The sequence below is a fragment of the Vigna unguiculata genome, chromosome 11, assembly GCF_037176805.1.
Source record: "Vigna unguiculata cultivar grain cowpea cultivar isolate G323 ecotype 2 chromosome 11, ASM3717680v1, whole genome shotgun sequence".
Lineage (NCBI taxonomy): Eukaryota > Viridiplantae > Streptophyta > Magnoliopsida > Fabales > Fabaceae > Vigna > Vigna unguiculata.
This window is the reverse complement of record NC_140802.1, coordinates 40937327-40955837: the sequence shown is the minus strand read 5'-3', so window position 1 is coordinate 40955837 and position 18511 is coordinate 40937327. Positions and strand designations below refer to the sequence as shown.

Below are 18511 nucleotides of genomic sequence, written 5' to 3'. Positions count from 1 at the left end.
TTACACTCACAGCAGCAAGAAATAGACCGGCCCTCACACCAAGCCCAATCTTATGGGCCTCAATTTAAGAATTGGACTTGACTTTGGAGTCGATTTTGATAGTTTTAGAAAGTACATATAACATTAATCTGACCTTATTAATAGTTGGATTACTAAAAATAATATTTTATTGAAAAATATTGATAACATAATAATCGACGTGAGTTATATCAGTATAATTTGTGATAATTAATCAGAATAAAAAGATAAATGTTCTTCACCTTTTGAAACTATAATGTAAGCACTGCCCAACTCTTGGTCCTAATAATATATACATCAAAAAACATCATGTATAGGAACAAAATGAAAATTAAACTGAATATACCCGAAAACATGAAATAAACATCAGAAAATAACAACAACAGACCAAGTGCATCAGAAAAATCTCTCTCCCACCAAAACTTGAAATCAAAATCTGATAATTTATGTATTTGTCCTCGTCAATGCCTTGAAACACTAATCTTTAACTTCGGGATCATTGAACTGCACTACGCGGTTGTTCAATTTCTGCAACGGTCTTGCATTGGAAATTGCATGCTGCAAATTAAAGTGCAGGTAAAGTTTAGAACATAATTAACCATCCGTGCCAGAAAATTGTAAGATGACATTCTAAAGTGCAGTAACAAAACAAGAAAAGTTGATACCAATTTTGACTTCTCAACAAATTATATATGTCATATATTTCTTTAAATGAAAAAATTGCTGGAGTTTGAACACACATAATACCAAAACTAACCATCAGCTTTGATAGCAAAGATGGCTTTCAAGTTCCATATTCATCGGATAAATACAATACTAATGAAACAAAAGTCTAATTCACATATAAAAGACTGAGATTATTTTCATCCTAAAACCTTAAATAACGAGATTTATGTATTTTCATTCTTATAGGATATTCAAATTTTAAAAATTTAAACTCACCCTTAAATTCTCAATGATACAACGTACTAAAAAAATACATATAGTTACTTACATCTTCAACGGCCTCTTTAAGCATTTTGATTTGCTCCTGAGAAACCGATCTCACCTGATGAATAACAAGATTGATTTGAGTATATATATACAATTTGAAGGAAAAATCATACAATAAATTTTGCAAATACTGCTAAATGATGAATTGGTTAGCAAATTGACCTCTCTGAAGACGGTCCAAACAACATTCTCAGAGCATGGAGGAGATGTGAGAGAACCAATATATCTGTAATAAAATGCTGCGCTTGCGCGTTCCATAACCAGATTAGGATCCAGTTCAGCCACTTCTTTTTCTGCTCCAGTTTTATCAGAAAGGGCCTCTAAAACTTCCGTTAACTAGAAAAGATGTGCAAAGTATATATAAGAAATTTAGGGTTAACTCATAACAGAGAATTCCAGACACTGTGACAGACATCCTTAATCAATGTACCGATGACAAAAAAGGATCTGCTCTTCCAGCCCTGTACATTATTCCAACCACTGCAATTTGTCCTGATGGAGTTTGGTGCACCATGTGCAACTCTAGATCCAACCTGAAAGTAATAGTATATATATATTCAGTTAAAGTACTTAAACTTTGATATTTTTAGGGTTTAATTAGTTTGTACCTTGTGCCATCAATGGCATGTTCAGAGGGAGAATGCCAATGAGACTGTACAAGTCTATACTTAGTTCCATTAATTTTTACACTGCTCTTGTCCCCATGCCATTCCACCTATATTCACCAAAAATTACTTTCAAACAAAATTGGTAAAGGGAAATCAAAAAGAAATTATGAGCACAATATAATTCTTGAAAAATGATTTTTTGAATACTAAATTTTGACAACTTTCTCGGTGACATCTTCTAAGTGGTTTTCCATTTTTCTATTTTTTCATTCTTAATATTCCAAAAACACTTAAAAGATGTCATATCATATTATAAAAAAGAAAGTTATCAAAATTTAGTAGTGAAATATCATTGTCCACAATTTAATAGAAAATATTATTAAACATTTCTGGTATTGACTAACCTTGATATCGTAGCCCCTATTTTTAATACTTGCTCTGGATGGTCTATAGTTGGTTTGAAGTTCTTCCAAATTAGTTACTTTTTCAATCTTATCATTCGAGAAATCAATTGGGGATTGCATGGATCCCATCTTGCACAGGTTCCAATCAGGTTTTAGGTCTCCCCATTTATCTGGTCCTGTCTTGCCCTTCATATCATAGGTAAACTCGTTCTCTGAATCTGACACCAAACAATAAATCAATTAATAGTTAAAAAAAAAAAAACTTTCCATAAATGTTCTAAAACAGGTTTAATCTTATGAAATGAATGATAAGTTTGAAAACTTCTTTACATTCTGCCCTATATTTTGGTAACCCTAGAAATCAGTTAAATCTATCAGAAACCCAGAAATTATGTGTTTTATGTATGTACGTGACTCGATTTGTTTGACGCATGCATGCATGCATGCAATTAAGAACGAGAAAGTAATTAAAACCAAGAAAAAGAAATGCTCACCACTTTGAGACATTGTTATTGGGCATGATGAAAAAACAAGTGCTGTTAATAAACTGCAAATCACAGCGTGCTTGGTAAGATTTTCCATTTTATTCAACACGTTTGAGAGCTTTTTTGCTATGATATTTGATCGATGAAATTGAATGTGGAATGATGCAGACGAAAGATCAGAAGCGTGCTATATTTAAAGACAACCACAGGGTACGAAAGTTAATTTAGAAAGGGTCAAGGATATTCAAATGTGAAAAAACCATTACTTTGACGTCAATGGAGACACTTTCTTTCATCTTTAGCAATGTATCTTTGCAATTTTAGCAAGCAACAAGAATTTGCCATTTTTCTACCAACAACATATGTGTGGTTTAAACATGGACGTTTGTACAAGCACGTGTCGTGTCCTTAATTATGGAGCATGTTGTGCTTCAGTGAATTAATTTCCAAAAATATATGCTTTTCTGGAAAAATGAATTCACTCGCTTTTAAGATGAGGAGTCTTAGTTTGACTAAAGCCATACTTATTAATTACATTATCTTATGCACTATTTTGGAGTTTTGAAACGAAGTAATTGGCTCACAGTCCATCACAGAATGAAAAAAAAAAAAAAAAACTCCGTAAAAGTTAAAACCAACCGTAGCAAAGCAAGATGGAACCCCTGCTTGCTATTGAATGAAAAACTGCGTGAAGTTATCTTCATCTCTCGTACTCATGGTTGACATTATTGAGACGTGTTTATGATTTTGTGCTAACAATAAAATAACTACAAATTTTTTTAAAAGTGAGACGATAATTTTTTTAATAATTATAGTTATATAAATTCTATCGATAATCATCAAAATATATCGATAAGTTAACAATAAAGACAGTTTTCCGATAGTAAACAAAATCTATTGATAAAATATTCATAAATAAATTTTATTGATGTAGAAAATTGTCAGTAAACACTGATGGTAAAATCAATTAGTTATTAGATCAATTAGTAATTACTGATAGTCTAAATACGTTAGTAATTATCTATCGGTACATATTCATTGGTAATTCCTGTTGAATTTTGACTGCTGATACAATTCGTCAGTAAATATTGAAATTTGGTCTTCTTTCCCCTTCTCTTTTTCTTTATCTTCTTCCTCTTCCTCCTACTCCCTAAAAATTACTTACCCAGATTTTGGCTATCAAAATGACTTAGTTACTAAATTGGTCTCTAATTAATTAGTGACCAATTTAGTGATTAATTATAATTTTTTATTTATAGTATAAATTATTTTAGTAACCAATAATTTTTAATTTTGTAAATTGCTATCTAAATTGGTCACTATTGTGACTAACAACTTTTGATTACTAAAATTGATTTCTAATGAGATATCTTCTTGTAGTGATCCTTCTGTTTCTCCTCCTCCTCCGCCGTCACTAATCATTGCCGCCATCACCTTAAAAGTCACCGTGATTGTTATCATCGTAGCTACCACCAACACCACCACCACCTCTTCTTTCTTTTCCTCCTTCTTCTTGCTCTTCTTTTCCGTTTTCTTCTCTTCTTTTCTTCTTCTCACTCACTTATAATTAATTTTTAACAATTATTTCGTCAAATTTAGTTAGAAAATTGACACTATTTTTTTAACGAATATAAAAAATACAACTATCAGTGAATTTACTAATAGATTTGACAAAAATTGAGTTATCAATGGATTTATTGACAAATTTGACAAAAGTTGAATTAACAATAGTTGAATTTTAATTACTGATGGATTTATAGATTTCAACTATTAACAAATTTATGGACAAATTTTTATCACATGGTCAACGTCCAAAGGGGAAACCTTGGCGCTCATTTTATTGACAAAATTTACTAATGAAAATATCTCTCGATAATAAATATTATAAATTATCAATAAATTTTACCGATGGATACTATGAATATATCTAATAGATATTTTCATCGATAATAAAAATTATAATTTATTGATAAATTTTTCTAACGGATCCATGGTAATGCCCGTTAAGATTGCTCCTTGTCTTTCAACCCTAAACTAAAAGGGCTGTCCTTGTAAGTGGGCTTAAGGGCTGGCCAAGTAGATAAAAATCAATCTTAGTTGCCCTAAGTCTCATTTTTTTCATTCATTTCAGAGAACTTAAGACTGCAGCCGTCAACCCCCTCCGCTAGGGTTTGCTTCCACTGTCACGTTGAGCTAAGAGGACTTGTACTCCATTACCTTGAGTCGCCCCTTGTGTTGCCGTTCTCCGCTGTTTAGAGGAGGGCGAGATCTCGTGCTTGTCATTTTCCAGGTAGGGAAGTTAAGACCTTACTCATATGTCCTGTTTCCTTCATTGTTTGGCTGTTATTTCGAGTTTGTGTGGTTGGTGTGTTGCTATTTTGGTTCTGAACGCTTGAAACTGTTGTATGAATATGTTGTTTGGGCTGGAGTGAGGAACTGTTGCAGGAAAACAGTGGCGAGACCTGTGAATCTCGCCCAAGCAGGCCAGTCTCGCCTAGGCGAGATGAACAGGAGCTCGCCCAAACCCTTTTTACGCGAAAGGTCGCCCAGGCGACCCACTCTTCTTTTTGAGCGAGCGAGTATCTCGCTCAGGCGAGAGGGGTCTCGCCTAAGCGAGATCCCGCATTTATTTCTGGATGCCTTTTGAGCCCTCGCCTGGGCTAAGGGGGCTCGCCTGAGCGAGCATGTCTCGCTTGAGCGAGGTGTTGGGCGAGACAGTGTTGTATTTAGATGCTTGTTTATTCTTGGATGATTGGTATTGGTTTGGGTATGAATGTTGTGATGAGAGACATGTGCATAATGGAGTATTATGTATGCGTAGCATGATTCATGAATTATAGATGATTGGTTTGGTATGAGAATTGGCATGTGAACTAAATGAGATGGGCATTATTAATGTGGCATGATAAAGAGATGAGTTGAATTCTATGTACGTGGATTGGAATTAAAGTAACATGGTATTGATATGAGATGAGGCCATAGACTCATGGGGTGGTGATAACCAGTGGTATGGATTCAAAATGTGATACGTATGAGGAATTAATTCCAGGGGTTGGTATGAAATTGTAAACATGATTTAATGTTCCCATACTACTGATTTATGATTGTTGGTCCGTGTCAGCGTGTAATTCCTTGGGGTCTCTAGGTGAGACCTTCGGGGTTGCGCTTCAGTGGTCGGGACGTAATTCCATGGCCCCTGTTAGTGGGTGTCCATGGTGGTGCCCCATCTATATAACTAGGTAAGGATTCAAGGTAAGGTTGCATCCTGACACTCTAAGGAGTCAGTTAGTCTCACCTAGAGCGGACTGGCTCCTGTGGTGAGAGTAGCAGGAGGCCTGAAATCTTCTAAGGGCTAACCTTGTGGTGACGGAAATTGATTTATTGTAACACCGTAACACATAGCTCGGGGGTGAGCAGAGGTATCCACCACAAGTGCAAGCATCCACTGAATCCGACCAAGTTATATGTATCCGGATGAGTCGAGTCGCAGTGTTTTGCCTGATGAGTCATAACATGTTTGGTTGAAGTGAGTGTATGATACTGTGAAATTATATCGGACTTGATGGATGAAATCTTTTGTGCTTTAGCTTACTCTACTTTTGTTGTTGTGTGTTCTGCTATGTGGTACTCTCTCTTGCGATGATCATCAACTTGTTGGTGTGAGCAAATGCGAGGAACAACCGCGGACAACAAGGAGGTGATGATTCTGCTGCATGATCTGCATGGGCTGGATCTTGGTTTTCCTTTAGGGCTTTGTCCCATGTATCACATCATGCTTTACTTTCTCTACCAGTATGGATTAGCCTTTTCAACTGTATTCTTTCGGCATCGTGGTGTGTCTAGTTTGCAGGGGTTGGGTTAAGGACCCCAAGACTACTATATAGTATCATTTGTGTGTGGCGTTTCCTTAATTACGTTTATTAATTAAATGGGACGTTACATCCATGACCAATGATATTTTTATCAACAATTAAAATTCTAAAATTCATATAGGTAAAATCCGTTTGTAAAATCATATTTTATGATGTATGTATCAGAAAGTGTGAATAATTGGAATACAAACACAAAGTATTATATTATATTATAATATAATACTTAGTTCTTCTTTATACATATACTAGGATTCTTATTGATAGAAACACTTCAAGTGCACCTTTTATATAGATATTTTTGGTTAATTAAAAATGCCAATTTCTAAAAAATAATTTTATATTAATGCAATAGTCTAATTCAATTGGTTGAATCATTAGTGAGTTGTTGAAAACTTTTTATATCATGTTAAGTTAATCAAAATATTTTGAAAAGCATGAGATAATTAGATAATGTTATCCAAAAGTAAAATAGAAATATATATAACTTTGATATTTTAATAACTTAAATAGGTAGATATATCTTTTGAGGGAAGAGAATATATATATCACAAAAGCATATATTTGTTAATTTATGAAACACAGATTCTTACTCTATTTCAAAGCATAACCGTTTAAATTCTACTTCACTTTTTCTTTCCATGGGTAGATTTGATATGATTCTTCACCTCATTGTGTTTCCCACAATTCAAACAAGTTGGACATACCATTAAAACGAAGAAAAAAAAAAACCATCATACCAAATTAGATACTATAACCTATATTGCGAATGCCCTAGCATTAGGTGGAATTTCTCTATTTAGACCACATAGAAAATTGGACAAAACATGTCATCATTTTATTTGTTTGGTCACGAATTTGAATGGGCATCGCACTTAATATTGCCTCACACGTCATTGGTGACAACCCCACCACTATATCACCATTATCATTCCATGCTTAGCTATGCCCTATTTAAGTAGCTTCAACCTTCTTCTTTCTTCGTGTTAGATATCATACAAATCTCAAAGCCAAATATAGCCCTAGCATCTACCTATATATCTGGTGCGTTCACTAAACTATAATACACATCTTGTTTTTCATAAAACCTAAATATACTCACTCATTATTTCTCTCTTCGTCTTCTTCGTTTAAAACCATACATGTACATATACATAAGCTTTATGTCATGAACTCGCATGATTGATTTTTTTTTTTTTTGTGTGTGTGTGGCTAACTAAGTAACTAAATTATGCAGAGAGTGAGGAAGAAATATGAGAATGAGGGTTGTGGTTATTGCACTAACAGTTGTTGTTGTGATGGTTGGAAATTGTTGTATGGGTATGAATAAGATGCAAGAACACATGAATGGTGATAATAATGTTGAACATGATGAAATCCCTGTGAACAGCTATAGTGATGTTACTATTCATCAAAGTCCTGGAACAGGTGGACCAGGCGAACGCACAGTGAGTCATCATGAGATCCCTCGTAATAAGGACTTTGGTCAATCTGGTCCCCAAGGAAATGCTTAGAACATCAAGGATTACATCTCATATATCTGGTTGTATAATTATTGTGTAGTGTTGCAATTCATATGTTTGATATGTATGTTTTAAGTTGTTACTATTAGTAACTACTAAGTTTCTACGTGCATAACAATGCATGAAAGAATACGTTATAAGGTGTCATTTATATGATGCAAATCCTGATAGTTCTTATTACCTCATGTGAATATGGTATGCATGAATTTCTGGGGTTGTTATTCATATATATATATATATATATATATATATATATATATATATATATATATATGATGCTTCATGGGATAGCCTATGCCTGTAATTAATATAATAAAGAATGTTTGTTTGTTTTGTTTTGTATATACCGTATGTCTTTCGAGAGTCCAGATATTTTACTGTTTTTCTTTGTTGTTCTTTATTGCGCATTAAAATATACTGTATTGGTATATTTTAAATATCTTTTTAATATATTTTAAAACATCAAAATTAGTGGTAATCAATGTACTATGAAAGAGATGATCAATAACACAAAAAAAAAAAACTCAATAGAGAATCAGTCCAGATTCTTCTCTACTATTTTTTTTTGTTGTCCTCTGCTGAGTATTAAAAATACACTGTGTTAGTATCTTAAATATCTTTTTAATATATTTTAAAATGTCAAAATTAGTGGTAATCAATGTATTATGAAAGCACAACAACAACACAAAAAAATTTCAGCAGAGAATCCAAATTCGTCTTTCAACCATTTAATTTGAAAAAAAAAGGATTACAATGGTCTTGATAAATAAAAGTATTAATATTTTTTTTTCTATAGGAAAATACGTTGAACTTAAAATATGGAGAGAGAAAGTCATGTTTTTACATTTTTATTTGGATCATACAGACTATTATTAGCTGTATGCTTGTTGACTTCTGTAATAATTACCCTAAAATCTATTTTAATGACAATTTAAGGACAATATAAAATTGTTTCATGGTATATGTTCTGCCATTTGTTTCGTTAAACTCTAAAATATATCGCATTTATAATTTAATTGAAATAAACTGAAAATATAAAAGGATTATAGTAAAAACTGTTATTTGGGATGATTTTTAATTAGTTAATAAAAATTTAAACACAGGAGATGATTTGTAGATAATCAATATGGTAAAATCTGCACCTGCATATGAAATTATAATTAGAGTTATGTGAAGAAACCTTTTCAAGAACTCCTACCCAGCACATTTAAATATCATTCGATGTATGTTTTCTCTTTGAAGATTGATCGTCAATAAATATAGTTGAAAATTTAAGTATGAGATTAAATTTTTATATGATTGAGATGAAAAGTTTAGTAGAAGAGAATCGATAAATTTATTGATTTAAAATTTTAGATTAAAGATAGTATTAATATAACAATATATATTTACCAATATAAAAGGAGATTCCTTCATTTGTATTCATATTTTATTTTTTCAATTTTATCCTTATTTATTATTTTAAAAATTAATTATTTTAAATTATTATAAAAATCTTTTTTGTCATTACTAGTTATTTTTAAAATCTCTTCTATTTTTCCAATTTTATTAATTATTTTATAAATAGTTTATTTTTAACTTATTCTAAAAATCTTTTTTTATTTTTAATAATTATTTTTAAAACTAATTATATATTCTGAAAGTAAATAATATTGATTTAATTCAAATTTCTATGTCAATTATAAGATGTGAACATGTTTTCACTAATTTTATATAAATTGAATTCGTGTATCATAACGTTTCTTCGATAATTTCTTTCGAAAGACCTATCATTAATATCTCTTGCTATTAGCCACTTGTTATTCTAATCCTCTTTTTAGGGTGTGTAATTTGATTGCTACAATTGGTTAGGCTTGTAAACAATCAACAACAATAATCTCATTTTTGTTCAACATTGTCACACAGGAAAAAAAAAATAGGAAAGCTTCGTAGGTAGTATGATAATGTTTAGTCAATTAGGAATACTGTTCACACGGATGGATTTGTGGGAATCATCTTTGTTTGTATTTGTCCCTACTATTGTGTAAATAAGAGAAAGAAAAACCAACTAGATAATTATTCTAAAATTTGTTGATCATATCATAATAACGGCTGTTATGAATATCAGGAAAATCCCAAATCCCAAAGAATTCAATGTACTTTAATACATTAATTTAATAAGTAATTAATGAATATTTAATATATATACACGCATGTATTTTCACTGATTTATCATAAAAGATATATAAAATAATATTATGAAAAAATTAGAATCATTCAATTAATTAAATAAAGAGCCATATATACCTTGTCTTGTCACCAAAAACATCCCAATCACATTTTTCTGAATGCCTCTAAATTAGTTGGTTGAAACTTTTTTATTATGCATAGTGTTGAAGATGATGGATGATACTTTCACTACATTGGTGGATCACGACAAAACGAGGTTGTGGGAAAATAGGTTAGATTGTTTCATGGAAGTCATCCAGCTTATATCATAATTGGTTGTGAGAAAATAGGTTAGATTTTTTGTTTGGCTAAACATATCATGTTTTAGACAATTAAAATTTATAACTATTTCGTAGATCAATTTAAATACATATAATTATATATTTAATAATAATAATAATAATAATAATAGTAAATTTGTTAAAATATCAAAACCTGACCTATTATCTTTTTAAATTTTAAGCATCTTCGACACAGACTTAAATGTCTACTAAAGGATATATTTGTCTCATATTTAAACATCTTATTATAAATGATTTAATAATTATACAAATTTTATCTATAAGGAAGCGTTTGGATTTATATTATCCATCTTTGGTTTATTTTTTAAACGATCTCGGAAACAACATCTTACTGTAATAGTTTTTTTGGTTTAATTATATTTGAAATTCTTTATAGATTTGTAAATTTTTAATAAATTTTTATAATCCGTTGAATACTCAATAAATTTAAAATTTTTAATTGACTTATAGTTGTTAACTATTTTGTTTACTAAGATTGTAGTTGGTTGACGTGATTATTATCTTGATAGATCACTGTGCTCAATTGTCATTACATATATTTTTATTATTTTAAAAATTTATAAATTATAATTTCATAATTTAAAATTTTATAATTTTATAATTTTATAAATATGACAATTTGACAATAGTATAATATGACGATATATCCCCACGACGATATCACGATATAACGATAATATGATATAACGATAAAATGATATGACGATATAACGATAACATGATATAAAGACAAAATGATATGAAAATATGACGATATAACGATATGACGATAAAACAATATAACAATACGACGATATAACAATATACCGATATAACAATATACAAATATAACAATATGACAATATAATGATATGACAATATAATGATAAGACGATATATAATATGACGATATAACGATATGACGATATAACAATATGACAATATAATGATATGACGATATAACGATAACACGATATGACAATATAACAATATGATGATATAATGTTATGATGATATGTCAATATAATGATATAATGATATGCCAATATAACATTATGATAATATAACGATATAACAATATGATGACATAACAATATAATGATATAACGATAAATTATAAATATATAAATCATAAAATTGTAATTTATTAAAATTTAGAAATAATAAAATTACATGTGACAAAAACTCAACAAGGTGACAGGACAAAATAATAACATGTTAGTCACGCAACAAAATATATGACGATATAACAATAAAATTATAAATCATAAAATCATAATTTATAAAATTTTAAAAATAATAAAATTACATATAGCGAAGACTCAACAATATGACATGACAAAATAATAACAATGTCAGTCACTTAACAACTAGCTACATTACTAAGTTAATATAAAAGAGATTACAAACATATTCAATTGAAAAATTTAAATATTTAAATTTATTAAGACTTAATAGATCATAAAAATTTATTAGGAACTCAATTGAAAGTTTTCGAATTTATCATGAACTTAAAACATAACATAATTAAATCTAGTTAATACTAAAATTTCAGAAAAAATCAAGGTAGTCAAAACTATCGTAAATTCGTAAGATCCTACATAATCATAATATAGTAGGATCGGTAGGATCATCAAACAAAATCGTAAAATAGTGTAAATTGTCATTTTTTTTAAAAATTTTCTGTTACACTACCTCTTCATATTCTTCACTGAGTAAATTCAGCTAAAATTAATCCTAAATCTTACTAAAAGGTGATGTAATTAAAATTTACATTGTTACTTGTGTTGTTCAATCACTAAGTCACTCTCACCTCATTAAATTAAGGGTTAAATATGTGTTTGATTCCTTAACTTTCAGTGAATTTTGAAATTAGTCCATTTCAAAATTTTTGATCAATTTAGTCTTTCATCTTTCGAAATATGTGGATTTAGTCCTTTTAATCAAATTTTGTTAGGTTTATCTGATGTTTCGTATGCATTTCATGATTGTATTTGAGTTGTTTATACTGTTTGACACATTTTTGTTTTGATGTTAAGTCAAATACTATTATGAAACACATTCGAAATGTCAAATAAACTTAACAAAATTTGATTAAAAGGACTTAATTCACGTATTTTAAAAAACGAATTACTAAATTTGTCTAAAGTTTCGAAATGAACTAACTCCAGAATTCATTGAAACTTAAGGAATCAAAAACATATTTAACCCTTAAATTAAATATTGATACAATTAAAATTCATTTCTCAATTAGAAATCAATACATCTAAAATTCTGTTGCAACACATCATAACACTTCCCAATTAAAATTTAGTACAACTATAATTTTCCAAATTTGCAACCATAATAGACCCAAAACATACATAGATAGTACTTATTAATTCTTGTATAAAGAAACATAATAACGTTAATTTTTATTATTTTTTGTATAAAGAAATTTATTTAAATGCTATTTATGAAGACCAATAATAGATTGTTTTTTTGATATATTTTTCTCATTAAATTTCTTGAGAATTATGGATACAATTTATTACATTTTAATATATACAAAAAAGTAATAAGTTATTATAATTTACTTTCCATATATTATTTTATTTTAATTTCTTTTATATTCCCATACTTTATTACACTAATTATTTTCATGCATATTATTTAAAATTTTAAAAGATAAAATTTGATTAATTTCTACTTCCAAAAAATTCGATAATTATTTTATTAGTAAAGCATGACGTACTTTACTAGCAACTAAAAACTCTACCCTATTTCCTTTTGTAAACTTAGTTTAAATAAATATTGACAAAATGATTGATTTTATTTCCATATATATATATATATATATATATATATATATATTATGTTTTTATAAAAATTAAAAAATTTACGATCCCATAATTTATGATTATATGATCTTCACGATCATAATCTAGAGTTTAATTACCTTGGAAAAAGACCATTTCCACTATGGAAGAGATGGGAAAATAACTTTCTTAGGTAAAAATATAAACTTTATTAAAAATCGTATTGCATTATTAAATGTTTTAAAGTGATGATAAATAAAATATTTTAATAAACATAACATATTATCTTTATGCTTTCTAAAATAATTGTATAAATATTCAAATAAATATTTTTCACCGACCAAAACATAATTTAGTCATTCCATTCCTAGGATTTATGATTTTCAGATATACTTCCATAATCACTATCTTTAGAAAGAGGACTGTATTATATATAGAAAATTCTAAAGACTTGATTTATTTTCATCGCTATTTTTTGTGTTAAATTACTACACAATGGACACTTAAACTCATAGCTCTTAGCACACATTTATGTAGCTCACACTCAAGTCTTAGAAAAAAATGTCTAAGATAGTTAAACAAGTAGGATTAGCTTCAACAAATTAAAATTTAACTTTGTCTAACCTATTTGTATCTCGAAGCACATGATGAGAAACTCCATTTGAGTTTTCTTCCAAAAATTATAATGCTCATGAAGTGGGTAAAAGGTAGAGTGAAAAAAAGAGTTATATTTGTGCTTGGTACATGAGTTTGTCATATAGAAAAGTCATTTTGGTGAGGAAAATAATTAGACAGTGTTAGTGCATACAGATGGAGGATGATTATAATCCTAAGATGGTTAAGATTATGGTTAGTGAATGGACGTTTTAAGATATATAATGACAAAAATAAAGTCAACTTTATAATTCAAGGGACATGTGCAAGGTTATGCAAACAATTGTGGTAGGAAAAAAAAGGAATCTAGATTTTTTGCTCGTTTTTTTTTTTTACCATCTTCTATTCGACATTAAAATTATACTGTATTGATATTTTAAATATATTTTTAATATATTTTAAAAAGTTATAATTAGTGATAATCAGTGTATTATAAAAATACAGTAGAAGAACAACAAAGAAAACAAAGTAGAAAATTCAAATTAAAAAAAAAGTTGTCACCTATACAAACTAAGAATATCTAAGGCAGAAGCATCTTTTACATATTATCATAAATGTTTTAATTTGTCGAAGGCGTTGAGATTTTTTAGGAATGCTTATTGGAAATAGATGTTTTTGACACCTCTTGTGTTTCTACATCTTTACAACAGCCATAACTAATAGAATAATATATTAAATTAAGTTATTTAATTAAAATATAAACTAAAGTATTGAATATAAAAATTGTAAAATGAATGTAGTTATCTCTGATGATGCAGTGACAAAATTATTTTTGATTTTAAAAATAGTATAATTTAGTTTTATCTTTAATTAATACGGGATCTTTAACCCTCACGTTGCGTTGAAGATATTATAATTTATACCATAGATATGAAGAATGAAAGGCGAGGAGAATCAATAAAATTAACTCAGTTACAAAATCAACGGTTTATTCTGATTTTATTTCTAATATAATTAAGATTAAAATTTATTAAAAAATATATTTGTATTTAAATTTTTTAAAACAAATAAACTTTTAAATAAATGATTATAAATCACTATTTTTGTAAAAAAAAACGACTATTATTTTGGAAAACTTTATAAAATATATAAGAAAAACTACAATAAACTCCTTTAATTTTATAAAATATCTGCAAAAAGAAAAATTAATACAATGTAAAGGACCCGGATAATGAATGTCAAATTATAGTGTAAAAATATAAAAATATCATCATATATGATCAATATGATAAACTCGAGTGTTGTAAAACCAAAACAAATATGGCCACGTACTAAAAGAAAAAGATAATGAGATTATATTTTAACTAAATGTTGGACTACACATAAAAGATTAAATGCATGCTAACCAAATAATTAGTTACACTCTTCTTTTCTTCTAAAGGTAGAAGAGTTATTTTAGTTTTTATTTTCACTCATTAATTTCTTACTTAATTTTTTTTTCTTTCTGCTCTATACCAAAGCACTAATGTCCGTTAAATACGTGTATCAACACGAAATATCCTATATCCAATCAACGTTAAAACCACATATTTCTCCAAGCGTCAATCCATTGTTACAAACATCATTACAACAAAATATTAAAATAAGCTTAACAGTAAAAGCGTTCTTATTGCTGGTCATTTTAATGAGGTAGATTTGACATGATGATTCTCTACTTGTGTTTCCCGACAACATTCAATCAAGTTGAACTTTTAATTCTACCTACATGTCCAATTAATGCTCCTTAAATTAGGTGGAATTTCCCTATTTAGACCACATAGAAAAACAGACAAGCATATCATCATTAAATTTGTTTGATTAACAAATTTAATGGCCATCGCACTTAATCTTTTCCTCAACGTCAATGGTTTCAACCCCACCAAGCTATTATTTCAAACTGACTTCGCATTTCCCTATCTCACATTCCATTTCCCCCTATTTAAGCTCCTTCAACCTTCTTCTTTTTCTTCTCCCTGTAAGATCAAAAAGGGTTCATACCATAGCATCTTCTGGTAAGTTAACTCAACATGCACCTAGTTTCTTATGTGTGTGATTTATACGAATTTCAATTATCAGCTGAGTTTTTATGTATTGTTCTTCAGCTCTATTTTATCCAGACTCGTTTTATACCTTTTTTTTTGTGTGTATGGCTGAAAAAAAATTGATCCAGTTAGTGTTAAAGAGAATGAAGGTTGCGGTTACTACAGTGGTAGTGTTGATGCTGCTGGCAAGCTCTTCTGTGGCTAGAGATAGGAAGAAACTGATGACGAAATTGGAGAAGGAAGAACTGAGCAATAAATCTGAGGATAGTGGTCACCATCAAATCCCTCGAAAGGAGTATGGAAAACCAGGATCTGGACAACGTACGGTGAGTGAGGAGTTTAATCACCATTACATACCTCGGAAGGATTATGGTGGTCTTGGAGGAAATTAATGTTGCTCAGATGCATCATATTGCTGTATATATAAATATATATGCATGTGCATGAGTCATGGAGTGTGTGATGAGTATAATGAATGCTAGATATGTGTGTTATGCATAAGATATGTATGCAAGGAGTTACTGAGATTAATTAGTGTATGAAATTATTAGGTGAAAGAACTAGGGTAACGTATGATGCGAAAACCCTGGTGGTTTTATGTACTTATAAGTGGAGTTGTTATGTTCGTAACTCTATATAGCTCTAATAAAAGACTTTGTTTGATCAATTCTGTGTTTAATTGTCAATCTTCCAACCATTTCTTTCGAATGATCTTAATTACTTCCGAGATTGTGTGTTACAACCATTAACTGACAGAAAATGTTTTAAGGATTGAACATCATGTCGTCAGAGGAATCTTTGAAAAGGTTGTGAAACACATAGAGATCCACTTGATAATCATACGTAGGGTTTTATTCTTGGTTAAAGGTAATTTTTGTCTGTCAAATAAGAGATATTCTTGATGTGCATCCACACAAAACCAGACAAAAAAAAGTAAGCGAGAGAAAAACAAATTGAAATCTATGTGAAAGTGTTCACAAAATGAATAATATTAAGAAAACGTATTGTTCGTATTGTTGATAAACTTAATTATCAAACAAAATAGAGGGTCTTAATATGAGTTTTGTTGATAAGGTGAAGTTTTCCCGGCTATTATTGCTAGTCTACTTTGAAAAACTATAACACTTTCCTTTTGGTGCAGAAACCAAAACTTTTACCCAAAACAAGTTGTTATTTACTCTAAAGTGGAGAAGTAAATAGGGTGAAAAAAGTAAAAGCGGGTCTCGTTAATTCTAAATTGGACAATGATATTTTTATTACTCAATTTTAACAACTTTCTCTTATAATATGATGTGTCATCTTCTAAGTGGTTTTTGAATATTGAGAATGAAAAAAAAAATGAAAAATCACTTAAAAAATGACATCTAAAATTATAAGAGAAAGTTGTCAAAATTTAGTAATCAAAAAATTATTATCCATTCTAAATTAGAAAGAGTTTATAGTTTACGTCAAATCAAAGTGGTAGTAAAAGTTTTTTTTTTTCTATTTTTTTTATTTGGTCAATCTAAATGAGGGAAATTCATGATTCATTATTCTGTCAAGATTGATCATAATGTTAGTTTGGTTAATTTCATTATGTTTCAGGAGTAGAGATGTCATGGGTTTCAACCCGTGAGCCAATCCGGCTCACCATGGGTTTGAGCTGGGTTGGGTTGAGAAAAATTCAAATTTTTTAAAAGTGGGTTGAACTCAACCCGGCTTCCTTAACCCACGGGTTAAACGGGTTCGAGCCGGGTTGAAGGTGGGTTGGCCCACTTAATCCACCAACATTTTTTACAATTTTTTTAATTTTTTTTAATAATTATTTACTACTCCTATTATATTTGTTCACAATTTCATATTTTTAAATGCTAGAATGTTGTTTAATTATATTTGAATAGTTTGAATGTTTAATTAATTTGATTGTCAAGTTATATAGGTTGATACTTTAATCTTTAACTATAATCTTTATAATAAATTACTCAATAACCGTCTTATAAACATTTTTTTCTAAATTAGCATGAAAAAAATGTATAATTTTTTTATTTATATTTTGCTGAATAACATGACAGAAAATTTGTAATATTAGCCATGTTTTCTTAGATTATATGGATACTTTCTTAGAAATAATTCTTCATATATTGGTAGTGAGAATGATCAAAAAATTGGTTCTTGATTTTACTATGATATTCATCTCATGGGTTACTTAAAAATTTATTTAAATATTTGAATACTAAAAAAATAAATAAATAAATAATTTTTTTAGGTAGGTTGGTGAGCCAACCCACCAACCCACCAACCCATGGTAGATTGAACCGGATTACAAAATTTTTGGTTCACCATAAAGTGAACCGGATTAGATTCACTCATTTTCAACCCGGCTCGTGGTGAGTCAACCTGTGTGAGCCGGGTTGGCTCACTTTAACATGTATAACCATCGCTAACCTTATGCAGAAGGAGTCACCTCGGGGTCAAGTTCAAGTTGGTTGTCTAAACTCTATAATGTATCCTTCAGTGAAGAATATTTGTGGTCAGACACGTGCAAGTAAATGTTACTGAGTACAAAGAACTCATTAGAAATTCATTAAAATTAGACTTTAATAGATTTAAGGACATCTTTGTCCGCTTAAATTTTGTATGATAAATTTTGTACATTTCATACTTTTAGGT

The 18511-nt window shown here is 29.3% G+C and overlaps 1 protein-coding gene and 2 long non-coding RNA genes across 4 annotated transcripts; 2 read left to right on the top strand and 1 right to left on the bottom strand.

The window, feature by feature from the left end:
* Positions 1–330: 330 nt before the first annotated feature.
* Positions 331–2765, bottom strand: LOC114168204 (alpha carbonic anhydrase 7-like). 2 transcript variants are annotated; one of them, XM_085668422.1, is made up of 7 exons: positions 2518–2765; positions 2024–2235; positions 1620–1726; positions 1442–1544; positions 1174–1347; positions 1013–1066; positions 331–576 (listed from the first exon to the last, which is right to left on the bottom strand). In XM_085668422.1, the coding sequence occupies exons 1-7, from the start codon at positions 2603–2605 to the stop codon at positions 496–498; spliced, it is 819 nt and encodes a 272-aa protein (XP_085524548.1). In that variant the 5' UTR covers positions 2606–2765; the 3' UTR covers positions 331–495. The 2 variants fall into 2 exon arrangements, with proteins under 2 accessions (XP_085524548.1, XP_027908742.1); XM_028052941.2 differs by having other exon boundaries at positions 2024–2241; positions 2518–2762.
* Positions 2766–7335: 4570 nt separating this feature from the next.
* LOC114169138 (uncharacterized) lies at positions 7336–8085 on the top strand. The gene is made up of 2 exons (XR_003600830.2): positions 7336–7421; positions 7615–8085. It is a non-coding gene; the product is annotated as an uncharacterized LOC114169138 (long non-coding RNA).
* A 7521-nt stretch (positions 8086–15606) lies between these two features.
* On the top strand, positions 15607–16529 carry LOC114168933 (uncharacterized). The gene is made up of 2 exons (XR_003600790.1): positions 15607–15832; positions 15991–16529. It is a non-coding gene; the product is annotated as an uncharacterized LOC114168933 (long non-coding RNA).
* Positions 16530–18511: the final 1982 nt, after the last annotated feature.

Excerpts from the sequence above, each read along its gene's own strand:
- LOC114168204 (XM_028052941.2), bottom strand. The coding sequence starts at position 2,605 with ATGGAAAATCTTACCAAGCACGCTGTGATTTGCAGTTTATTAACAGCA. Across the intron at positions 1,727-2,023 it reads ATAGGGGCTACGATATCAAG|GTGGAATGGCATGGGGACAA; the intron begins GTTAGTCAATAC and ends TGGTGAATATAG. Across the intron at positions 577-1,012 it reads TTAAAGAGGCCGTTGAAGAT|CATGCAATTTCCAATGCAAG; the intron begins GTAAGTAACTAT and ends TTTAATTTGCAG.